This window comes from Paroedura picta, chromosome 11 (assembly GCF_049243985.1).
Source record: "Paroedura picta isolate Pp20150507F chromosome 11, Ppicta_v3.0, whole genome shotgun sequence".
NCBI lineage: Eukaryota > Metazoa > Chordata > Lepidosauria > Squamata > Gekkonidae > Paroedura > Paroedura picta.
In genome coordinates this window covers 33,913,882-33,937,474 of record NC_135379.1, presented here as the reverse complement: position 1 = coordinate 33,937,474, position 23,593 = coordinate 33,913,882, and the positions used below count along the sequence as shown (strand labels likewise).

At 39.8% G+C, this 23,593-nt stretch overlaps 1 protein-coding gene across 8 annotated transcripts in view; it reads left to right on the top strand.

Moving 5' to 3' along the window:
- The window catches only part of ZNF385D (zinc finger protein 385D), a 411,072-nt gene that overhangs the window by 252,769 nt on the left and 134,710 nt on the right, over positions 1-23,593 (top strand). For 5 of the 8 annotated variants that reach the window (XM_077302505.1, XM_077302502.1, XM_077302504.1 and 2 more), the window contains one exon: positions 14,787-14,924. The exons of 2 other annotated variants lie outside the window; for them this stretch is intronic. In XM_077302505.1, coding sequence (XP_077158620.1) covers positions 14,787-14,924 — 138 coding nt within the window. The remainder of the gene's footprint in view (positions 1-14,786; positions 14,925-23,593) is intronic. One more of the 8 variants, XM_077302503.1, reaches the window with a different exon arrangement.

The following is a 23,593-nucleotide window of genomic DNA, read 5'->3' as shown; positions in this document are numbered from 1 at the left end:
TTTTCAGAATTTTCCTTGGCTGACGTTCTAGGACTGAGTTGCAATTTAAAAGCAAACTAATCCCCTTTTCATGGCAAAATGGTCCAGGAGAGGGATATTCTTTTCCCTCATTTTCTCTGTGTGGAAACTTGCACAGCTGGAGGGCAAAGAGGATAATAGACATCACAGTATTGCAAATAAACACATAGCAGGAGGAATAATTTTTGTTTTCTTTAAAGCATCCTTTGCTGTGATAATTAGAGCTGAGTGCTTCATAGATGCTCTGTAAATGACTGCTTGCAATAGAGGTACAAGCAGTGGGGCTTGAAGATCTGCTTTAAAGGAGATTTTGATCACATTCCATCTTGCTGATTCATCAGTGTCGAAAAGAGGGAAAGTTGGGCTGGGAAAACCACTGTGGATGCAGGGCAAGCCCCGTGAGCTTTCCCACACCACAGCAATCGAGGTATCTTTTAATGATCCCGTCATCCAGTTACATTAAGTAGAGCTTTATGAAGCATCGTATAAAAACAGCATGCTAATTAGCAATCTGGTTAGCAAAACATTTGTAGGTACTATGTATTCAGTGGTGTAGTACATGCATACCCTCGAGTCATATGTAGAAAGAAATGTTAACAACTCAGTCGCTTAAGCTGAAAACAGAACATTACTGTGCAAGCTCCAGAGAAGTGTTGTTGTAAGTTCATGAGTTCAATGAGAGTTTATCTAGTAAAAATAATAGATGTATTAATCGTATTTGAGAATATGTGCAATCTTGGGGGGGGGGTGAATCGATTACAGGTTGGAGCCTTGGAGGTCCTCAGGAACACACTCACCTCTGGCACAAATGGACCTCTGGCACAAGCCATTGTTTCATCAGTTTTATCATGGAATGATCAGGGCAGGCACCAGAACTGCCTAATAAATAACAACTTTATCTTAGTGAGTCTGTTGCAAAAGCACAAAGAGAATAAAAGGCAGTGAAGCTAATAAACTCAATCTAAACAGATATATTAAGAGAAAAAATGGTCATTCTTGGGACAACGCCTTGGTAAATCACCCAGTTCTTATGGTACAATGTAATATCTGCCATTTATAAGACAGACACGCTTAACAGAGTTTTAAAAACAGAGGTAGAACTTAAGGGGAGAATCCAGGGAACTTTTCAGACTCCTGTATATAGAAGAAAGGAAGTTCGCTATAGATGTGAAAGAGTGAGCTGAAAATACGCTCTTGTCAGAGATTCTTTCCTTTACTGGCCTCATATTTGCATATGATGAACAAAGAATTATCTGGTCCTTCATTACAAATTGAAATCCTGAGATACTGATGAGTAACTGATCAGTGGATCATTTAATTATCACCATATTGGAAGTCATAGTGGGAAGAAAGGACAGTATTGTTTATCATAGTACGTTTATAACTTTATTAGTCTACTATGCTATGACAGAGAGAATGTGATAGAATTGAGTGAATCAAAATCTGTCTGTGTAAGGGAGCTTTCATTTGTTACAGAGTTTGACAATTTGACAACCATCTTGTCTTGGTACAAGAGATACCTTATCACTGACCAAGACCAATGACAAAAATAGAATCCAATGGCATCTTCAAGACCAACAAAGATTTATTCAAGGGGTGAGCTTTCAAGTGCAGGCACTCTAGTTTAGCTGTTTTAGAACAGTTTTCTTTCTTAATCTGTGTAAAGGTTTTGTCCTATTCCCACTTATTTTCATGCCTATTCCTTTTCCCTCTGTTTACAAGCGGTTATTGGATTATAATTTCGTGAAACTATTTGCAGTCTTTATAGTGTGACGAACAAATTTTATTCTACTTCTTTTCAAATTGGTTAGACAACCGTAATAAACTAAACTGAACAGTGAGTTAGCTGTGGGAAAAAATGGCAACAGAAAAAATTAGTTTAGAAGAGCTATATTGATCTCATTTCTTAGGCATTTTTATGAAATCCAGGATCTTTTAAAAAAATGTAATAGGATGTAGCATTGAGCCAGTAACTTCCTCTTGTATGCTTGTGTGAATTTTCATGTGCTTGATAGGCACATATAAGGGTGTTGAGGGGACAGAGAGCGAAAGAAAAGCAGAAAATGTACATTTGCAACCATTGTTCGTGCAAGGAATGCATCTGATTTTTAAAAGTTCTAGTTTAAATCCTTCTTTTTTTCAGTTAATTAAGAGCATGATGTTACTCTCCCACCACCACCCCATCCCTAGGCAAGCTCTAGTGTCCTTAAAAGAAGAAGAGTTGGTTCTTATATACCGCTTTTCTCTACCCGAAGGAGCCTCAAGGCTCAGATAAAGGGAAAGAGGTACATCAGAGATAGCTCAACACTGCACAGGTGCCTGCTGCCAATGTTTCAGCAGAGCCAGAGCTGCCCCCCCCCCCTGCCTCCAAGGAAGACTCGCCACCAGCTCCTGAAACAATCAACAGGTTTCCACCAGGCAGGATGTAAACCTGGGCTCATATCTCCCCAGGGGATGTTCTCACTGTGCAGGAATGGCAGCAAAAGACCTGCACTGAAGCAGGTAAAACGCTCAGCTGGCTGCACACAACCCCTTCCCAGATACAAGCCATGAGAGCAATAATTCTTCACAGCATCCTGGCCGAAACACAGTGTAGCAGGAACTCAAGACCTGCCAGCAGGGCAGCTGGGCCTGCTTCGTTACCAGCTTATTTAGGCTCAGGCTTGGGAGCTTGTTGGATCAACTGGTCTACTTGGCACAAGCCTAGGTGCCATCTCTAGTCCCTGGCACTTACCAAGACTTGCAGTGTGCTGCAAGACCTGAATGTGCTGCTTTGGAGGAACGTTGACTGGACTGGTCTGCAGAGTTCAGGACAATACTTTGGGTTGTAAAGTAGGTTGGAGGATGTCCTGTATGTTACTGGATCTAGACTTGGAAAAGAATGATGGCCTTAATTTTATTTTATATAGAAATTTGTTTTTGAAATAATGTTTGGGATTTATATGCTGGACTCTTCTAGTTATCTTTTCCTGCCTTCAACGTATGTTAGGAGGGATGGCAGAATGGGAAGTGAGATTAAGTAGCTCCCTGTAAATTGTAGCATCCTATACAATAATAGCACAGCCCTTTCTTCCCTGACTCTTCCTTGGGTACTTGTTTTTGCATGCAAAACATCCCCACAGAGTTAATTAAATGAAGTGCTCTTCATTTTTTGTCAAGCCTTGATAAGTGGAATTGCTTAAAAATAAATTTTAATATAGCTTTTAAGTAAGGTTTTAATCAGCTGAAGTTGACTGCTTTTGTTTTAATAGTGTCTGGCTGGAAAAGTTCAATGATTATTTTATGTTGTGAAGAGTATAAAATCTTTACTAGATGCATCATAGGCATCAGTCTTAAAATTTGCACATTTTAGTTATTAACCTGTTCTTAAAAAGCTGCAGTTTGTCAAAAGTAATCACTCAAACAAATGATTTAATTACCATAGGTTGAAAGGGTAAAAGAATGAAAAGGAAAAGAGGGAGAACCCAGTGTAGCTGTTGATGAGACTAGTGTAGATATGTAAATTTTATGTAAGCTTTACAGATAAAATATATGTGTAAATAGTTGGCTTTTCAGTACAAATGACCAGAGTCTGCATAGAAGAATTTCAGGAGCCATAGGATGCTTGGTACATTGTAAAGTGGGTATATGTTGTAGCGGAGAGGTTCATAGCACCTTTTCAAAAGTCTGTCATCCAACAGTTACTCAGTTTACACATACACAAAATCACTAGGTGACTAAGGAATAGTCTACAGCAGTGACTCATATATGTACTTTTAGATGCACTTTTAGGTACAAAGACTTGTCAATATGCATTCGAGCTTCTCACTCTTCAGCTTCTGAAATTAATGATGATGATGTTGGTGATGATGGTGGTGATGATGATCATAGAATCATAGAATCATAGAATCATAGAGTTGGAAGGGGACATACAGTCCATTTAGTCCAACCCCCTGCTCAACGCAGGATCAGCCCTAAGCATCCTAAAGCATCCAAGGAAAGTGTGTATCCAACCTTTGCTTGAAGACTGCTAGTGAGGGGGAGCTCACCACCTCCTTAGGCAGCCTATTCCACAGCTGAACTACTCTGACTGTGAAAATTTTTTCCCTGATATCTAGCCTATATCGTTGTGCTTGTAGTTTAAACCCATTACTGTGCGTCCTTTCCTCTGCAGCCAACGTCAACAGCTTCCTGCCCTCCTCCAAGTGACAATCTTTCAAATACTTAAAGAGGGCTATCATGTCCCCTCTCAACCTCCTTTTCTCCAGGCTGAACATTCCCAAGTCCCCCAATCATAGGGCTTGGTCCCTTGGCCCCAGATCATCCTCATCACTCTCCTCTGTACCCTTTCAATTTTAACTACGTCCTTCTTGAAGTGAGGCCTCCAGAACTGCACACAGTACTCCAGGTGTGGTCTGACCAGTGCCGTATACAATGATCTTGTTGCCACTGAAAGATGAAGTGTTTTTTTACTAAATACTCCAGCGCACATTCTTTAGTATTCTTCTGGTTTCCAGAATTCTGGTACATTCTTTAGAGCAGGGGTAGTCAACCTGTGGTCCTCCCAACCTTGAAACGCCAATGTAGCTGACACCTGCTACATTTGGTGTACAAACCAACAGAAATTCAAGGCACTGGATGCTTGGTTAAGTGGTCATTATCCTGATCTCCTAGACAATAACTATAGAGCTCTTCACATATCTGGGGCACTCATATCTTTGGGACTATGTCTTCCATTACACCCCAATTCTGAGGAAGAGTGCTTGCACTCGGAAGCTCACGCCTTGAATAAATCTTTGTTGGTCTTAAAGGTGCTACTGGACTCTGATTTTATTGTGCTACTTCAGACTAATACGGCTACCCATTTGAATTTACCCCAATCCCAAAGAGTGCTAAGTGATGGAATGCTCTTCCTAATGAGATCAGGGCCCTTAATCAGTTCTGCAGGGCCTGCAGGGACAGAGCTGTTCCACCAGGTTGAGTCGAGAGATAACATGAAGAAGACGCTGGCCTCCCGGTTCAAGTCCACCCATAGACACCACTCCAGGTCCCCAGTCAGTAGTCCATCTTAATGCTCTATACAAGTTTAGGAAGCAATAAAGATTTTATAATTTGAATTTCTAAAACTGAATTTTAGATTTTAAATCCTATATTATATTGAATTATTATAGTGTATTTATCATTTATTTATTTCATTTAGTATATCTGTATACCTCTCTTCCCTGAGGCTTAGGGAGATTTTCATAAAACTTAGTAGAACAGGGAACAGTACAGATAACTCAGTAGTTATAAATGGTAACAATACAGTGGTAACAAATAGAACAATATGAGTCCTCTGGGGAATGGTGGGATAAAAATTAAAAATAAATAAAATAGTCCACAAATTGGCAAGACAGCAATTTACCTCTACCACTTCTCCTCCTCCCAGTAGCTATGGCCTTCTTCTCTCCTCCCTTCCACAACCCTTCCATCACCACCACTTCTGCTGTTAGCCCAGCTCTTTCCTCAAAATTTGCTAGACAACACTCCTACCAATAGTGACTGAGATCTCAGAGGATCTTTAAAAAAAAAACAATAATCAATTTTTTTCTCTTCAGATTTTTTTAACAAGTCTGGAGATTTTTCCAGGATTAGCAGAAAAAAATCACAACTGTCAGTATGTTACCAAATTGTGCAGTTATTTTGATCTGCACTCTGGGTTAATGATCATATTTAGATATATAGATATGCATTTTGAATTTTTCTTCACTTTTTTCTTTTATAATGAATATACCTGTTTCAGAAATAACTTTCCCCCATTTTGTTATCATGGGTTCTTCCCCCACCCCCATCTCCTTTTTCTTCTTTTTTGCTCTGGATTACCTGATGTCAGCTTCCCTTCTGCACAGGAACCATTGAAGAGGCCATGAAAATATATTCTGTATTCATCAGTGCCCTTTGCAGTGTTCTGTATCAACTCATTATGTATTTCCTACTATTTTGTCAACTGGAAGAGTTTCAGCAAGGCACAGTGTAAAGGACAGTAGCTTTAAAACATATTGGGAGAAACCTGTAATAATTACAGTGACATTTATAGCAAAAACAATTTGACTACATTTGTGAGGGAAACTGCTAAGGTAGCATTTACATAAGGTCGTTCCATCTCATAGCCAAGGAATACAAACAATAGGGGATTCTGAAGATTTATTTATATGAAGAATAATTTAGTGGCGTGTTACTACTAAGAATGCTCAGGATCTAATTCAAGCACATTATCCCAAAAGCTGATGACATAATTCAGACAAGGGTTCTATCACCCATAGGACGCACCCAGGCTGTGGTCCTTGAAAGTCAGGTGTATTTTCTGAGAATACATTGCTAAACTTCTTGTCTTTGAAACACATCCCACTGCTTTAAAAGTCACCCAAAAAGAAACTGCTGCTCATTGACAACCCACAGATACAGTACACAAAATACTTGTGATCCTTACATAGATATGCAAAAGTATCTTTATTTTTTTATAGAAAGCAATAAGAATTGTAATAATGTTTAGACACAGGACACCAGCTACATATTGAAGGAACTGTTAGTGGAATGGCTACAATTCTGAAATGGCAAGGATATACCACAGGAATGCCACCAAATTTAATTACAGGAATGCTGGCCAAAAGAAGGCAACAGGGAAACAGCAGACATAATATGGAAAAGATATATGCAGAGCATAAAGAGTTAAACTCTGCTGTTAAGTATGGCAGAAAAGATGGTGAAAGAGAGAAGCCTTTCTTATTTCTGGGGCAATATTGTTTATCATTTTTATTAATAATTTGGATGAGGCAATAAAGGGTGCATTGATCAGATTTGCAGATGACACTAAATTAGGCGGGGTAGCTAACATCCCAGAGGAAAGGACTGCTAATCAAGAGGATCTGATAGCCAACAAAATGAATTTTAATAGGGAGAAGTATTGCTTTTAGATAATAATAATGTGGTGCATTCTATTCATCACTCTCCTGCTTTATTTCATGTTCCTAGCCCAAATCTTCCAACAATATTTGATTCTGCTTTGGCTCCTAACTTTGCATTCCAGTCACCTATGATAATCAGCACATCTTGTTTAAGTGTGTGATCAATTTCTTCCAGGATATGTACATAAAAGCATTCCATTTCTTCCTTATCAGCACATACAGAGGCATACACTTGAATGTTGGATTTGATGATTAGTTGGATCTGTGATGCTGTGGAGCTGAAGAGGGTGTTTCTACACCCCTACGATGGTGGGATAGTGGCATGCCGCTATCCCACCATCCTGCAATGGGACCCCTTGGTCCCCTCCCCCTTGCCACTGCCGCCACTGTGAGGCATGGTGGAACTTTTCTGCCCTGCAGTTGTGCATGTGCAGACCATGTGTGCTGTGGGATTTTTCCCCTATGTGTACATGGGGTGCGGCAGGGCATGCTGCCCCACCATGCATAATCAGTATATGAGAACCTGCAGCCTACAGGATGGGAAGCAGCGAGTCAGGAGTGATGAATGTTCCTGCAAGAGCATGTCCTGATGGCTGGCTGAACAAAATGGTATAATAGAGCTAGGATCCTGGAGGAAGACTGGTATACTAATGGCCTGGATTATGATCACAATAGACCATAACATAGAGAACACTTGAGCAATGGCTTGACTTTGGGACTATAAAATTGTTCCATCCGACGCAGATTTCAAATGTGTTATATAATAAAGCTAGACTAGATGTTCTTGTTTTCCTTGCTGTATGATTTTAGCATTGCATGTTGCCTGAAGACGAAACTATTTCTGATATATTATTCAAATAAATTATACATACATACATACATACATACATACATACATACATACATACATACATACATACATACATAAAACAAGGACTGTTTTCTTGTGCACACTAGTTCTGGGAACCTACGGGGTTTAAGTTTGGACTCCTTGACACAGACTTTGCATTATAGCCCCTGGCTGCTTATGCTATATCTCACCTTACTTAATAATTTTCTGGATGAAAATGTCCAAATCCAGTCCACTTAATGAATAGTCGGTTAGTAAATAACAGCATTACTTACACAGCTATAGAATGTTTTTTTGTTTCCATGGCATTTTCCAGAGTTTAGAATTTTAAAAGGTCAATTTTTTTGGAAGTAAAACCAGTTGCTCTGCAGAGGAATAAATGCAAAATGACACTTTTGGAAGACATTTTTTTCCACCTTCTTTCCCCCCATCTCTTCAATGCTGGTGTTGGAGGAGTGTTGACTGTAAATCTAATTCCATTTTTGCATAATCTTTAGAGGCAAAAAATATGGAATCGTTCCATGTTTTTCTACTTATCTCCCCATTGCACAAATAAGAGCTCTGAGTTTTTCTTCTTTAAAATGTTTTTCCCTTTGAAATAGAGCTGCATTTACAAAGAGAATGAAAAAATGGAAAGAACAATAAAAAGCCTTTTTTTCTAGACAAAAAGCTGCCGTCATGTACCCCAGCACAAAGAAGAAAGCAGTTGTAGTGGGTCTTGAATAAACTGGCTTCATAAAACTGTTGAACACCAGAAGAAATAAATATGAAATCTCCAATAAGCGACACAGAATAAAATGTTCAGAGATTTAGAAGTGCCTAGTAATTATAAACAGTGATGAAAGCCAAAAGGATTTTAAGGTACTGAGTGCTGGCATCTCACTTTGAAAATGCTATTTAGGCTGTTGCTAATATTGCTGCTTTTGAACGGCCTCAGCAGTTCAAGCCTTGTTCAATTTAAGTAGATGTCGTGCCAGCAAAGCCCTTTAAACATTAGACCTTCCCCCCACCCCACCCCAACAGGTTTCCACTGCAATCCACATTATAAACAGGAATTAAACATATGACAGCATGTGTTTCCTAAGAACAGGAGTCAAAATGGAACATTGGACGCATTCAAAAGAAAATATATGCTTCAAAGGTCATAACGCTGTTAGAAGGCTAACATTAAAAAAGGGTAAATTGAGAACCATGCAGGGGTCTCACTCCAACATTGCCTTCAATAAAACCTCCGTTCTTACCTCTTTCCAGTTAGGATTGAACTAGCTACTTCCACCTTGTTCCCTGATCTTCTCCTGGAGTGCTTGTAGGTACATGATACATAGTTTTTAAAAAATCTTGCAATTATTAAGAAAATGGTGGAAACAAGAGAAGGAGAAACCCACCACTTGTCTGCTGGAACAGGAGATCTGTTTTTCCCACTTTCCAGTAAATGCAAAATGGCTACAAGTATGGATAGCTAAAACTACACATGTTCTTTGATTTCTGTGGCTTGCACCAAGCAAAGGTGTAGTTTTCTTCCAGATGTGCAGGTCAGTAAACCATGGGCATCTGTGGATTGTTACTGAAGGCACTTACGGCAGAAAAAAAATCTATTTCATTGTTATGCACTTTTAAATCTCAGGAATAAATGATTAATTGTTCTCTAAATTGATTGTTGCACAATTACTCTATAGTGAAACTCTATGGCAATTCTATAATGCATAGCAGTTTTGGAGAAGGATGTCTCTATATTTATCTCAGACTGAACTTTTGTGGTGATGCTTCCAGTGTTTCTGATAGAGCCTATGCATATGGACTTTATAGGTAGGCTCTGGACTCATATTCCATAGATATGCATGCCCTCCTTCCTTATGGTTAGAAATATTGCTTCTTTAACATTCATGATTCTGGGGATAGTTTTCTTACATACAGTTTGTATGCATATTAGGTTCTGTTCCATGTTTATTTTTATGTTGTTTGTATTTATATCCCTTCCCCCTCCCTAACTGGGACCCAAAATGTTTATCACATCTTCGTCCTTATCTTTATAACAACCACCCTGTGAACCGGGAAAGGTAAAGACATTGTTATGGACTCAAAATAACCCAATGAACGTCCATTGGCAAAGTAGAGATTAAAATCCAGTTATCCTAGATCTATTCTAACATCAACCACTAAATCATTCCAGCTCTCTCATTCTCTAGAAAACACATTTGGCAGGGAACACAGCCCATGTATTCAGTAGCAAACATGTGGCAGGACCAGCACCCTCAATTCTGCTTTCTCAATATGCATGTTTGGTTGTCTTAAATATGCATAGAGATACTGTTGTATATGCATGCTTGGGAGTGAGGTCAGAACCCCTGGAGGATTCATAAACACATTGCAAAAGCTATACATGCAAGAACTCTTTACAGTTCTTCCAATGAATAGCATAGGTGGGGCACACACTGTTCCTGCTTCTTTCCAAGTGCCTTCCTGCTACTTCCAGTGAACATCTTAAAAGAGCTATATAATGACTCCGTCCACATCCCTTCCTCAGAAGCAGGATTTTGTCTCCATTTTTCTTTACCTTTCCTGACTGAGACATCCTAGTAATGTGTTTTCTTCTGTGCGGAAGGTCTCTGGCTGTCCTACCCTGTCACAATACAATGCTTTGACTCCTTGCTAAGCCCAGGAACCAGAGGTAAGTATCAGGAGCCCTCTTAAACAGCTTAAATGACATTTGAGGCATTTTGAAATTCAAAAATAACAAAATATTTTATTTAACACAGAGGGGAAAGGTCACATGAAATCAGGGGTTGAAAATTTATGAGGCAAAACTAGTGCATTCACAGATTATAGTTCTGTTATTCGGTTATTAAGCTATTCAGTTATTTAAATATTTCAGGGACTTTTGTTCCAGTGTTTTTCTAAACATTTTGGTATACTTTTCTTGAGTATTATTAGACTGTTTTTTGTTTCTAGAAGGCTGGTACACTCTTCAGTACCCAAACCCCTTCTTATTGAAATATCAGTAGTCATATGGAGTTTTTAACTGACTCCTAAGGTCTCTAAAGGCAGTTTCCAACCACACCAGAAAAGGGATCTCTGCACTCTAGAACTAGTTCCCTGTTTAACTGGGTGGGGAAATTCTCCTCTCACTAGAAGATCTATCACATTTCTTTAGCCCGAATGTCAGTGTTTGCCTACTTCCCCAAATTCATTGCTATCTTCCCCTAGTTTTCTGTGTTAAACTCTCTCAGCTAAGAATGAATTCCCAAATTGTCAGCACTGAACTCTTCTCAGCAAGGGCTGAAATCAAAATGAATTCTCAGCATCAAGTTCAGAAATCTACTCAGCTGATGCTAACCAATCAGATCTCGTGGAACAACCTATCATGGAAGGCTTTTAAAAAGTGCAACCTGTCACAAGCTAGCATTTGAGCACCAACTCACTTGTATTGTTTAACTTATCTATAAATTATATGGTTGAACATTTCCAGAATAGTGAATTACATCCTCCCAGATTAGCTAAAACCACAGTAAAATCCTTAAAAACTCCAATAACTGTTACAACAATTACAATAGATGTAATAACTTATAACTTATTAATCTTGACTCCGCTGTTCCAGCCTTAGGCCCAACATATGTGGTCCTAGATGAAATAAAGCCCAGGGGTGCTGATTGTAAAACCTAATATCCCAGTAGCATAAATGGGGCGGGACCCACTAGGAAAACTCCAGTCACTCCCCTGACCTCAACCAAACGCCTGGTGGAAGAGCACTGTTTTGCAGGCCCTGCGGAACCTAGATAGCTCCGTCAGGGCTCTCAGCTCTTAATAATTTGAGTCCATTACATTATTTATTTAATCTGATTATCCCAAATCATAGGAGATTATTTATGCTTCTTGTTGTTGTTATGTGCGAAGTCGTGTCCGACCCATCGCGACCCCATGGACAATGATCCTCCAGGCCTTCCTGTCCTCTACCATTCCCTGGAGTCCTTTTAAGTTTGCACCTACTGCTTCAGTGACTCCATCCATCCACCTCATTCTCTGTCGTCCCCTTCTTCTTTTGCCCTCGATCACTCCCAGCATTAGGCTCTTCTCCAGGGAGTCCTTCCTTCTCATGAGGTGGCCAAAGTATTTGAGTTTCATCTTCAGGATCTGGCCTTCTAAAGAGCAGTCAGGGCTGATCTCCTCTAGGACTGACCGGTTTGTTCGCCTTGCAGTCCAAGGGACTCGCAAGAGTCTTCTCCAGCACCAGAGTTCAAAAGCCTCAATTCTTTGACGCTCGGCCTTCCTTATGGTCCAACTTTCGCAGCCATACATTGCAACTGGGAATACCATAGCCTTGACTAAACGCACTTTTGTTGGCAGGGTGATGTCTCTGCTTTTTAGGATGCTGTCTAGATTTGCCATAGCTTTCTTCCCCAGGAGCAAGCGTCTTTTAATTTCTTGGCTGCAGTCCCCATCTGCAGTGATCATGGAGCCCAGGAAAATAAAATCTGTCACTACCTCCATTTCTTCCCCATCTGATCTAATATATTTCTATCTGCTTTTAGGGAAGGCGTACACAAAAAAATACCTTTCTGTAATCGTTTATGCATCTGCCAGAATGGGAGCATTGAGACATCAGAACACGTATTACTCCAATGTAAACTTATTTTATTGTCCCCACAGAATAGGTCCAACTCGGAGGTGATTAAAGACATGTTGTCAGATAAAGACACTGAAATAACTTCTGTTATTGCCAAATTTGCTTGGAGGGCAAATCAAAACAAGGAAGAGCTGAGTGAACTCAGAGCAACTTAGGTGAAGATAGTCTCAATTGCTAGAAATAATGCACGTGAATTTAAAAATGTAATTTTGTTGATTCCTACAATTGGAATGTTTTAAAATTTATACAATTTTAATTACCAGTGAATACTTTTATGTACATTGTAATTTGATTACTGGTCATAAGCAAACTTTGGGACCAGAATAATTTTCTGCTCTCTTCATTGTAATAAAGACTATGATGATGAGTTGCTGACTACTTTTGCATCTGTTGTAGATATCAACTCAAAAGAAGAAAATGTTACAGAGTAACAAACTTGAAGTAGCATCTAAATCAATATTTATTCTACTAAAACAATAAAAGAAGGTCATTGAAGTCATTCCTTTTTCTTACCGGACAGGATTTTATTCAGTCTGTTGTCCTGATCACTCATCTTTCAAAAAAGTGACCAATAAAAGTTGCATTTGAAACCATTGTAAATGAAAAAAAGCTAGAATGTAGAGCTGTAGATTAGAGAATTTTATAGTTACTTCTTGGTGTTTTGAAGCCCTTTGGATATTTCGGGGATTCTGTTGTAGATGATGGTATACAAAAATTGGATTAACACTTGGATCAGGTTCAATAGAAAGGTATATAATATAATTGTTTTAACATATTTTATTTCAGTTGCCAGAGACACATGTGTTCTGTTCATTCATGGGGTGTTGCACAACTGTAAAATAAGCTATTGCAAATCACACAGCTTTCTTTTTAGTAAAAATGCAGTTTTGTAGCATTTGTGGCTTTAGCAAAATGGCTTCCTATGTGAGGATAATGAAAATATAGATCTTGCAAAATTAGCTTAGGGCTGGAGGTGAGGCATTTGAGATGACTTATATAGATTCTTATTAGCTATTAGGGCCATGTTTCATATTCAAATGTGAACATTCCAGTATGAAATTGTGATTTCAGGGTGCTGGAAAGGTTCTGGTAAATATTTCTGAAACGTTTAAAGAAATAAGGTTGTCATTGTTCTTTATCACTCCAGTCAGCTTCTGCTTTTGTGCCTCTCTTGTTTCATTTTCACATTTGTCATCTATGCTTAATTATATTGTAACACCTACATCTGATTGGTTGTTTAATGATACCACTATTACTACAAATGTATACAAGTGCTATCAAACTGCAAGCGGCTTTCAAAGTGAGTGAGAAGCAGAGGTAGTTTGCCATTGCTTTCCTTGTTGGTCTCCTATCCAAGGACTAAACCTGCTTAGCTGCCAAGATTTGACAAGATCAGATCCATGCCACCTTCCTTTCCTCGGTTTTAAGCCACATTTGATAAATGTGTCCCTTTCTCTTGTGAATGGAGCTATATATGAGCAGAGGTATCAGTGGATCCCTCCTGCCCTGATTTGGTAAAACATTTCCACTCATGAGCATGGCATCTTGAGTGTGCAGTTACCTCCCAATCTAGCTCTCCTTAATAATGGTATTTTCTAATACCGATACTGTTTCTTCTGCCAAAGTTGTAAACAAACGAGAGAGGGAGAAAAAAATTATCCTTAGCCAGTTACTTAACAAGAAACATCACGGAGAAAAGATGGGGGGGGGGGAAATCCAATAATTGATCAAGGCTAAAGAACTCCGCCAAAAGAGTGATAACCAGTGACCAACGCACCCAACTGGATATGCTCAGGGTATGCTGTGAATGACAGTTTGCTGCTGCTGTGTTACACAAAAGTGGCATCGTTTTGGCTTAGCCATGGACAATGAAAGGTCTTTTCACATTTGCGTAAGATAACTGAAAAAGAACTAGTATTAAACCACTCTGAATGTTCTCAAACAAGCATTACAAGGTTGGGAAGTAGGAAATTTCTGATAATCTCCCAAGGGTAATTTTATGGCAGACAGTAATTTTGTCATCATTATAAATAAACTGTGGGAAAATGTCTCTTTCAGAATTGCAAAGCAGAAAAGATTATTTATTTAGAATCAAATATTCCGTTTACTCAGACATGTCAAGTGTTAGAGCCGGTGGTATTTATTCTCTAATTCAGAGTGCTGAAGCAAAAACTGGGAATGCCATTTAAAATGGGCTACATTTTCTTAATGAATGTATGAATTATATTTCAATATACAGTAAAAAATTGTTTACCTGAGTAGTCCTGAAGGTAGGAAGGCATCTTTCACTGATGAGGTGAACCGTCAATTTTCATTCACTGCATTAGAGTGTTTCAGGAATTTGTGTTCCAACTTTCTTCCCTTTTCTGTGTAGTTTCAGAACAAGAATATGCACATCTCTTGGCCACAGTTCTGCAACTCAGTTATATCCAAAAAATTACCAGGGCTGGCTCTGGGTAGAGAAGATTCAAAAGAGGTAGGGGCTAACTTTGGAAGTCTACTGATTGGAGAAGTAAGTCTGCTCCCTCTGAACAATTCAGTTCCATGTGTAGCTATTGTGTCTAACAGCCATTGATAGAGCCATTTTTTATGAACATGTATAATAATCCTTTATAAAGCCTTCAATAGCAGTGGCCATTGTAATAAATTCTACATTTTAATTATTTTCAATTGCATGAAAGAAAGAAATTACTTATCAAATTGATCTACTTACCTAACCGTTGAAAAAAAATTACTATTTCCCTGTCATAGGGAAGACTTGACCATGAATTAGGGCCTGGGAAGATACCTTCTACAGAGACTCCCAATAGCTTAAATTTTTAATATTGTGCAACCGTAAAGGGTTTTTTGCCTTATTCAAAGCATGCACAAGAAAAGCAAGGCTGAATTGGTTCAGAATACTTGTCTTCAAATGTCTAATATAGAACTTTTATAGAATGTCATCTGCTAAGAATTTGTTACTATATTTTATAATATGCTTCAAAGTGATTTTTAAAGCAAGGGACTTTGAGTGGGGAAAGGTGTTTTATGTGCTGATTTTGTGCCAAAATAACAAGTCTACATATGTATATTTTCCTTCCTTTTGGAGACAGTGGAGTTGTTCTGACTGTATTGAAGATCTCTTCTCTTTTTGTGTTCTCCGAACCAAAAGCAAGAAAACAAACATGATAAATACAAACAAATTTAACAGCTATCCTATCTGTGTGTAAGGAAATTAATTATGCAGAGTCTTGGTCTGTTTTAAATCTTCAGAAAGAGCCTCTTGTGCCGCTGAGTGGTAAGGCAGCAGACATGCAGTCTGAAAGCTTTGCCCTTGAGGCTGGGAGTTCAATCCCAGCAGTCAGCTCAAGGTTGACTCAGCCTTCCATCCTTCCGAGGTCGGTAAAATGAGTACCCAGCTTGCTTGCTGGGGGGTAAACGGTAATGACTGGGGAAGGTACTGGGAAACCACCCCGTATTGAGTCTGCCATGAAAATGCTAGAGGGCGTCGCCCCAAGGGTCAGACATGACCTGGTGCTTGCACAGGGGATACCTTTACCTTTACCTAAATCTTCAGAATTTGGGGTAGTCAGTTAAATTCAGAGAAGGCAAAAATCAGCTTTACAGATAAATTATCACATTATTGTACATATTAATTATTTTACAACTCCAGTTATCCATTGTGGACTTAATCTTTAACAGTGCAATCCCAGAGTTGTATCTTTCTAAGTCTATTGAGCCAAAAAGGTGCAAGCAGGCATCTATTACAAAGCCCTGAGCAGGAAGATACAGGTACACATCCATTAATTTAGATTACTAAAAGTACTGTGTGTATAATGAAGATGTACCAAATGACTAAAGCAACCAGCCTAAGTCACATAAGTAAGAACATAAAAAGAGCGTTGCTCGATCAAGCCCAGTAGTCCACCTAGTCCAGCACTCTATCTCACACAATGGCCAACCAGTTCCTCTTGAGGGCCAACTGCATGGCATGGCATAGAGGCCGAGTCGATTGCCTCTGAACAAGTATGTTCCTGCCAGTCACCATGCCTAATAGCCACTGATAGAACTACCTGACAGTAAGGAAAATATTCAGGGTCATTTGCCTGCCTGACATGGAGCAAAACTCCTCATATAAATATTTTAAATCCTTAAATAGGCTCTGTTTCCTCTGCCACATGTTTAGATTTATTGTGTTCTGTTCTCAGCACTAAGCACCTTCAGTCATAAAAATATTAATCCTAAACTAGCAGTGAAGCCTGTTGCATTCTGTAATACAATGGGTGCTAGCTCATGGTTTGGTGTGAGTTTAGTGACTCATTTGGAAGCTGGCAACCCTAAGAAGAGTTCTCTCTCTGCACAGCAATCTTAACCCTAGTCAGGTTTATGCATGCCTGGGTAGTGTGGAATTGCAGAACATGAACCTACACCAATCTGGCAACCTTACCTCCTCTCTGCAATGTTTTCTTGCCCTGAAATAGGTCAGGGGGTGCCATGTGGCTGGTTAGTTGGCTGTGGAGGCATTACAGACTTTTGAGACACCACTATCAAACTATATATCCAGACCAGGGACAGCCAACCTCCAGGTGGTGCCTGGAGATCTCCTGGAATTGCTGCTTATCTCCAGATTATAAAGGTCAGCTCCCCAGGCAAAAATGGCTGCATTGGAGGGGTGACTGTGTAGCATTGATCCCACTGAGGTTTAGGGATGCCAGCCTCCAGGTGGTTGTCAGCAAGGCCAAGATATTGCCTCATAAAAGTGGATCACCTAGTTCCTCCCGAAGTCTCATCTACTTTCCTGTAAAGCTAACTCCACTTGAAATTAATTTGATTTCATAGGACCTTCTTGGCAAATACTGGTTTTTATTTACCAGGCCAAGCTTGAGAAAAGTCACTTCAGTTCCCATGTCTCTCCAGCCATTTACGTGTTCACCATTGACAGTTTCAGGTGGTACATATTATTTATTTAGATCTTCCTGCACTTTCCAGATTCACAGGACCCATACTGGTCTGTCTGTCTGTCTGCACCCTAAAATACAAAGTTTTGGTAAGGGCTGGCCATAGCCCATAAGCCAGGAGGGACACACCTGCACCACTCCACCCTAACCTCAGTCTGCAAGCCAATACAATCATCTCTAGTATAGCTGCTCATATCTAGATTATAATGATCAGCTCTGCAGGCAAAAATGGCTACTTTGGACGGTGGACTCTGAGGCATTTATACAATTTTAAGGCCCTCCTCCAAACCTCTAGGAATATTTCCAACCCAGGGGTAGCAAACCTCCAGGTGGGGCCAGGAGAGCTCCTGGAATTACAGCTCATCTCCAGAACTATAAAGATCAGCTCCCCAGGGAGAAAGGGATGCTTTGGAGGTTGGACAGGGTTGTTATGCAGAAGAAACATGTAAGGCATTTCATGCAGGTTGTTGTGCAGATGAAACAGGAGGCAAAAGTACCTTTGCAACAGCATCCAGTTTCATGTGCACAACAACCCTTTGTGGTACGCCTCAAATCTATGGAGAGTCACAGAGAAGAATTATATATGACTTTTTTGCGTCTTCCCTCCAGCAGCAAGGCCAGCCATAGTATTTTAAGTGAGAAGGGGCTTTTCTTTGGCCTCCCTGTCAGCCAACTATTAGGCAGAAGGAGAAAACTTCCTCCCTTCAAAGGAAACTACAGGTATGCTCATAGTCTCCTCTGTGTTGCTCTCGGAAACACCTCCCTTGCCTCAGTCAGGGGCTGTTAGATGCTTCCTTTACAGCAGGGTTGAAGGAAGGTGGGGAGTTAGCTTTCAGGGGTGGCTAACAAACTGGGTGACAGACAATGATGAAATGAAAGAACTGTGAGGTGAAAGAACTGTGAGGAGACAGTCAGGGATGGGACATACACTGATTAGGCGGCTGCCGCCGGGTTGTTGGGGGCAGTTGTGAGTGTAGCCAGGCCAATCAGGACGTACACAGCTTTGCTGATTGGCCTGCGGACCAGAAGTGGAGGCCAGACAGGCTCCACCCAGGAGGCCTCTGCTCAAATACTTTAACAGTGAAGAATTAAAGATGTGTACGTATCTAAATGAGAAACAGCATTATTGATATATAAACCTTAAAATCAAGAGAAACATAATGTATATGAATTCCACAGACATTTCCTCTCATGGTATGTAACCCATTATTTATCCCTAAGGGCCCAATACACTTAAAAGCCCACCCAAAATGAAATTCCATTAACATTTGGAGAACACATATCGTATAGTATAGATCTTCCAACTGTAGATAAATTCCTTGTGTGATATACAGAATCTTCATGATACATTTTAGAACATTTGCATAGATTAAATACATATTGTCGATGGTATAGGTTGCATCTCCAGTGTGGGAGCTAGAATGCTAGAGCACGGAAAAGATTAATATAGTTATCTATTCTCAGGAAAGGCCTTCAGTGCAGCCCTAAATAAGAGTTACACACTTATATTGAAATCAGTAGGTTTAGGGTGTACAGTGTTATATAGTGTTTATGTTTTATAGGTTTAGATATGAAGTAAATTGCAGGAGCAGTCACTTGACTTTAAAAGAAACGCCTGATTGCTTTTTCTGTCTGATCCGATTAGCATCACTGCTAGCTAAGCTACTCACAAAGCTTGCTTCTGTGTGTTTATGGATGTCCCTGAGAACAAGTTTGGATGTTTTCTTAAACAGATATCTTATACCTTTTAAAACATGAATTCAAATGATTGTTGTAACAAGCTAACACAGAAGTTCTTTGAATGTCTGTCTCTTCTTTAAAAGCTCTTTAGCTTCCTTTTTATAGGATTAGAAATTAGCCAGTGAATACTTCAGTTGTATTAGCAATGCTTACTTTTTAATTACTGCTTTTGTTACAAAAGTCATAAACAGTGAATGTATTAACAATAGCCATTTATTATGAAAGCTCAGCTTAGAAATCTTAAATGAGATTAATATTCATTGCTACATAGCTTACATATATATTATTCTGTAAAAACTCTAAGATTCATACACTCATTGTCTGGTAGAACATCAGAATATGCCAGTTGCAGAATTCCCACTCTTTCTGGGGCCTGGCTCACCTTTCCATGGGTCAGTTGTCCTACATGTGTTGACCAAGTGGTGAGCACATTTTTACAAGGTTCCCCCCCCTCTAGAAAATAGACTTCCATTCCAGTATATTTACATGGTGCGCCTTCTATTCACAATGGGTTTCTTCAAGTGCCCCTACATTTTGACATAAAATTGACCACAACTAGGAACAGTCTTTTCCCATAACAGATCCTTATTTTCAGATTCCATTTCATATGTACATGAGGTCTTCTCTGTTGACCATCAGAACTGTTTATTCAGTCCTTTTCAGCAGGAGCACCTCTGATCTTACATGTTTTCATCACTCCAATGAGTATATGACTGTCAGTAGGAAGACAATTGGTAGTGTTACCAATATGAATTAAGTGGTTTACAGGAAGGCACTATTGTAAGGTGACCAGATTGTCCCACTTTTCGAGGGACATCTGGGGGTACCTGGCAAATTGTACTTACATTGAAATTAAAAAATATATTTTATATATATACTATATATATAAAATATATATACTATATATATATAGTATATATATTATATACTATACTATTTTTGCCTTCTATGCATTCTAGGAAACTTTTTGTTGCTCCATATAGACCAAATTTTTAATCAAGAACTTCTCCCCCCCCCCCAGTCAATGGTGTCCCACTTTACCAATGTTAAAATCTGGTCACCTTACACTATTGCACAATAGACTATGGAAGCAAACTGAATCAGATGATACATGAATAAAAATGAAAAGGCATGGAAATAAAAATTGTACTCTTCTGCGTTTCCCTTGGGCAGTGACACCATGATGGCACCCCATTCCTCAGAAGTAGACTTAATTTTGCCCTCATTCATTTTTTACATAGGTGTTCAGGGCCTAGAAAAACCTCATATCTTTCAGGTAGCCATAGAAATAATCCTTTCTCACAACTTGTTTCTTCCATGATGCCTGTGGTTTAAGCTCCTAGTTCTCAACCTCAATGGCTATGATTCTTAATTACATATACTTACATTTGTTTATATTAACCCTTTCCCACTCTTCCAGTCTCTTTTACCTTGGCTCACACTTGTTTAGAATAACAACTCCCTAAATACAGGAATTCATAGAGTACATCCTACCCAGGGAGGAGGCCTCTAAAGATAGCAGAGAAGTGATAATGAAAAACAGGCTGCATGGCTGTCTAGCCAAGCTTCCTTACTAGTAAAATCTCACTGCTAAACGACACCTTTTCCATTGAAATCACTGCATATATAAGTCCACTGTACACATTACAGCAATGTTTAAGCCATTCTTCTCTTCTTTGTATCCAAAACTCGGACAAATTTAAGTAGGGATGGATGAAGTTCATATGTGAATTGCTGCTTTTAATTAAGCCTTGACATAATTCTCCAGTGAGTGCATAGAAATTGCCTTCCCATCAAAAAGCAGCAGCACTTTTCAATAAATTAAAGTTTTATGTTGGCTTGAAATTAAAGAGTCATTTCCAGGACTATGGTGCCTTGAAGGCATGAAAGATTGCAGACTGTTTAGATATGATACTTTGAACCTCACGCAGTTACTTGAGCAGAACATATGCTTGTTGCGTGCTTCAATTAACTAGGCAGAAACCCAGTTTGGAAAAGTTTGCAAGAGAGCTTGTACAAGAGGGTCAGAATTAGCCTTAAAAGACATGACACAGAGTTGGAACAACTACCGTCACTGCTACAAAACTGGAGGCTGAACCTTCTTGAAACAGAGATGTATACCATTTGGCTAGCACTTTCTATAGCTTGATGGTGCTTGGATCCACTGAGAAGGGCCATGACTCTTTTCTGCTCTTAATGCAGCCTTTCATACTGTGGACAACTGCCATCTTGTTGGGATGTTTGGAGATAGACATAGATGTCAAAAGATGTGTTTTGGAGCAGTTTAAATTGTTTCTTATGTATTGCACTCAAGAGAGTTGCTGTCGGACACCAGGGCTGATTCTGCACTTAGTTTGTTTATTCCGTTGTGGATCCTGCTGAATTCAGATCGATTTGAACTCGGGTCTTCCTCTGGATCAATCAAGCTTGTTGCAGAGGGAAAATTTAAATCGTCCCAAATCAAAATGGAAATTGCATTCAGTGTAGATGGCAGGGATTGAGTCGATTTGGGATTGGAATAAAAGCTCCGTGCAGATTCAGGCCAGTTTTCATCAGTGTGGATTTGCCCTGTGGAATTCCTCAAAGCTCAATCCTATCTCTTATGCTATTCTGTCACTATCAGGAGGAAATATTAATGGCTTTGGAGTTAGGTTTCATCAGTATGCTGATGACATTCAGCTCTACATCTCTTTATGCAAATTGCCTAGGGACGTGGAAGAGGTATCATACCCACTGTGTAACTGCAGTAGTTATATGGCAAAGAGTGAATAAGTTGAAGGTGAATCCTGACAAGATGGAGGTAATGCTAGCTGGCAAGCCTGAGGAATAAAAACGAAAAAAGTGTGTGTGTGTGGGGGGGGGGCAGCCTACAACCAATACACCTAACAATACAGAAAGAAGGGGGGAAAGTTGAGAAACAAATAACCCAGCTAGAGCTATGATCTTTTTATTAATACATAATTCGTCAGGAGGTCTTTTTAAACAACGGACATAGGGCTGTAGTATACTGAAATGGTTCCAGGGGACACTTCTCTGTAAAAGAATATGATTATTGTCTACTCCAATGTTTACTGTATGTTTATCCTCCTCCAGAGAGCCAGTTTGATGTAGTAGTTAAGGGTGGTAAACTCTAATCTGGAGCACTGGATTTGATTCTCAACTCCTCCACATAAAGCCAGCTGGTTGACCTTAGGCCAGCTACAGTTTTTTCAGTGCTGTCTCAACTCCACCGAATTGCAGGGTGTCTGTTGTGGAGAGAGGAAAGGTGGCAATAGTAAGCCACTTTGGGACTCCTTTTGGTAGTGAAATACAGGGTACAAAAACAAATTCTTCTTTTTCTCTTTACTGAATTCCATTTTCTGCACTGTTCATGATACATCATGCCTCTATCTTCTGCTGTGTTTTTCAACCTTTCTATTCCTAGTTGACTTGCAGGAGGGCATTTTGGTGTGGAATAAGACAGGACACACAATTGTTGGGTATAAACAAGGCCACGGCTTTATTACCTCCCCATGCGAGGGTTGGCACAGCATGGGAAAAGGAGCCTGACCTAGCAGTCAGCGGACTGCACCAAAACCTGCAGAGTCCAGAAGTGCACTGGGGATCTACACCATTCCCAGACAGGAGAGCAGATCCCATTGCCTACTGAAGTCAGTCCTACAGGACATGAGCTATGTGGGGGAGCTTATGGGCACCCACCTCATTTGGGTGCCCCCAGGCCACCTGGCAACAAGCTCCTGGCCTCCCATCCAGGTCAGCCGTGCTCACTTATGTGCTGCCTCTTATGGAGCCCTGAATCCCAGGAAGTCCGATCCCCCACAAGACACCCTGCCAACAGGCTCCATCCCATGTGAAACCCACAGCTGTGACAAAATATTAAACATTCACCACAGACACAGCCTTGAGGCTGTCTACACATCACATAAGGTGGGAAGGAGGGAAGCTGCGTTGTGCTGGGCGAAGAGGCCAGGACCCCTTTGTAGGCGCCATGGGTCCTGCCTGCCTCTTTTATGCTGTATGTGCTGCATAAGCTCAACGTGACCTGCACAGGTGTGAAATTGCCCTATTTGCAGCCAGACACCAGCATAATTTCACATTTCCCCTTCTGCCTTGAAGTTAACACTTGTAGTGACCGTGGAACTCGGAATGTATTTATATAAAACCCTGGTTGGCTTTGATTTTATGTCCATATTTTGTCTTCTTCTGTATAACATACCATTTATCTTCAATTACTACTGTGTGTTATTTGATAGCTTATTAACTTATTAATTTGTTCTTGACAGACTGTATTTATTCCATAAAATTTCTCATTTGGGAATGAAAAGGTTTATTGGAATATAGAAATATATCAAAATCAGAACTTTTGAAATTCTTTCCTTAGATTTCATTTGGTGTTGTGTGCATAACAATCACTCCGCAATGGAGGGAACTGAGATTGGAAGAGAAAAGAACCCAAAGTTGTGGTTTTTTCTCATGTTATGATATTAGAGGAAAGATGAATACA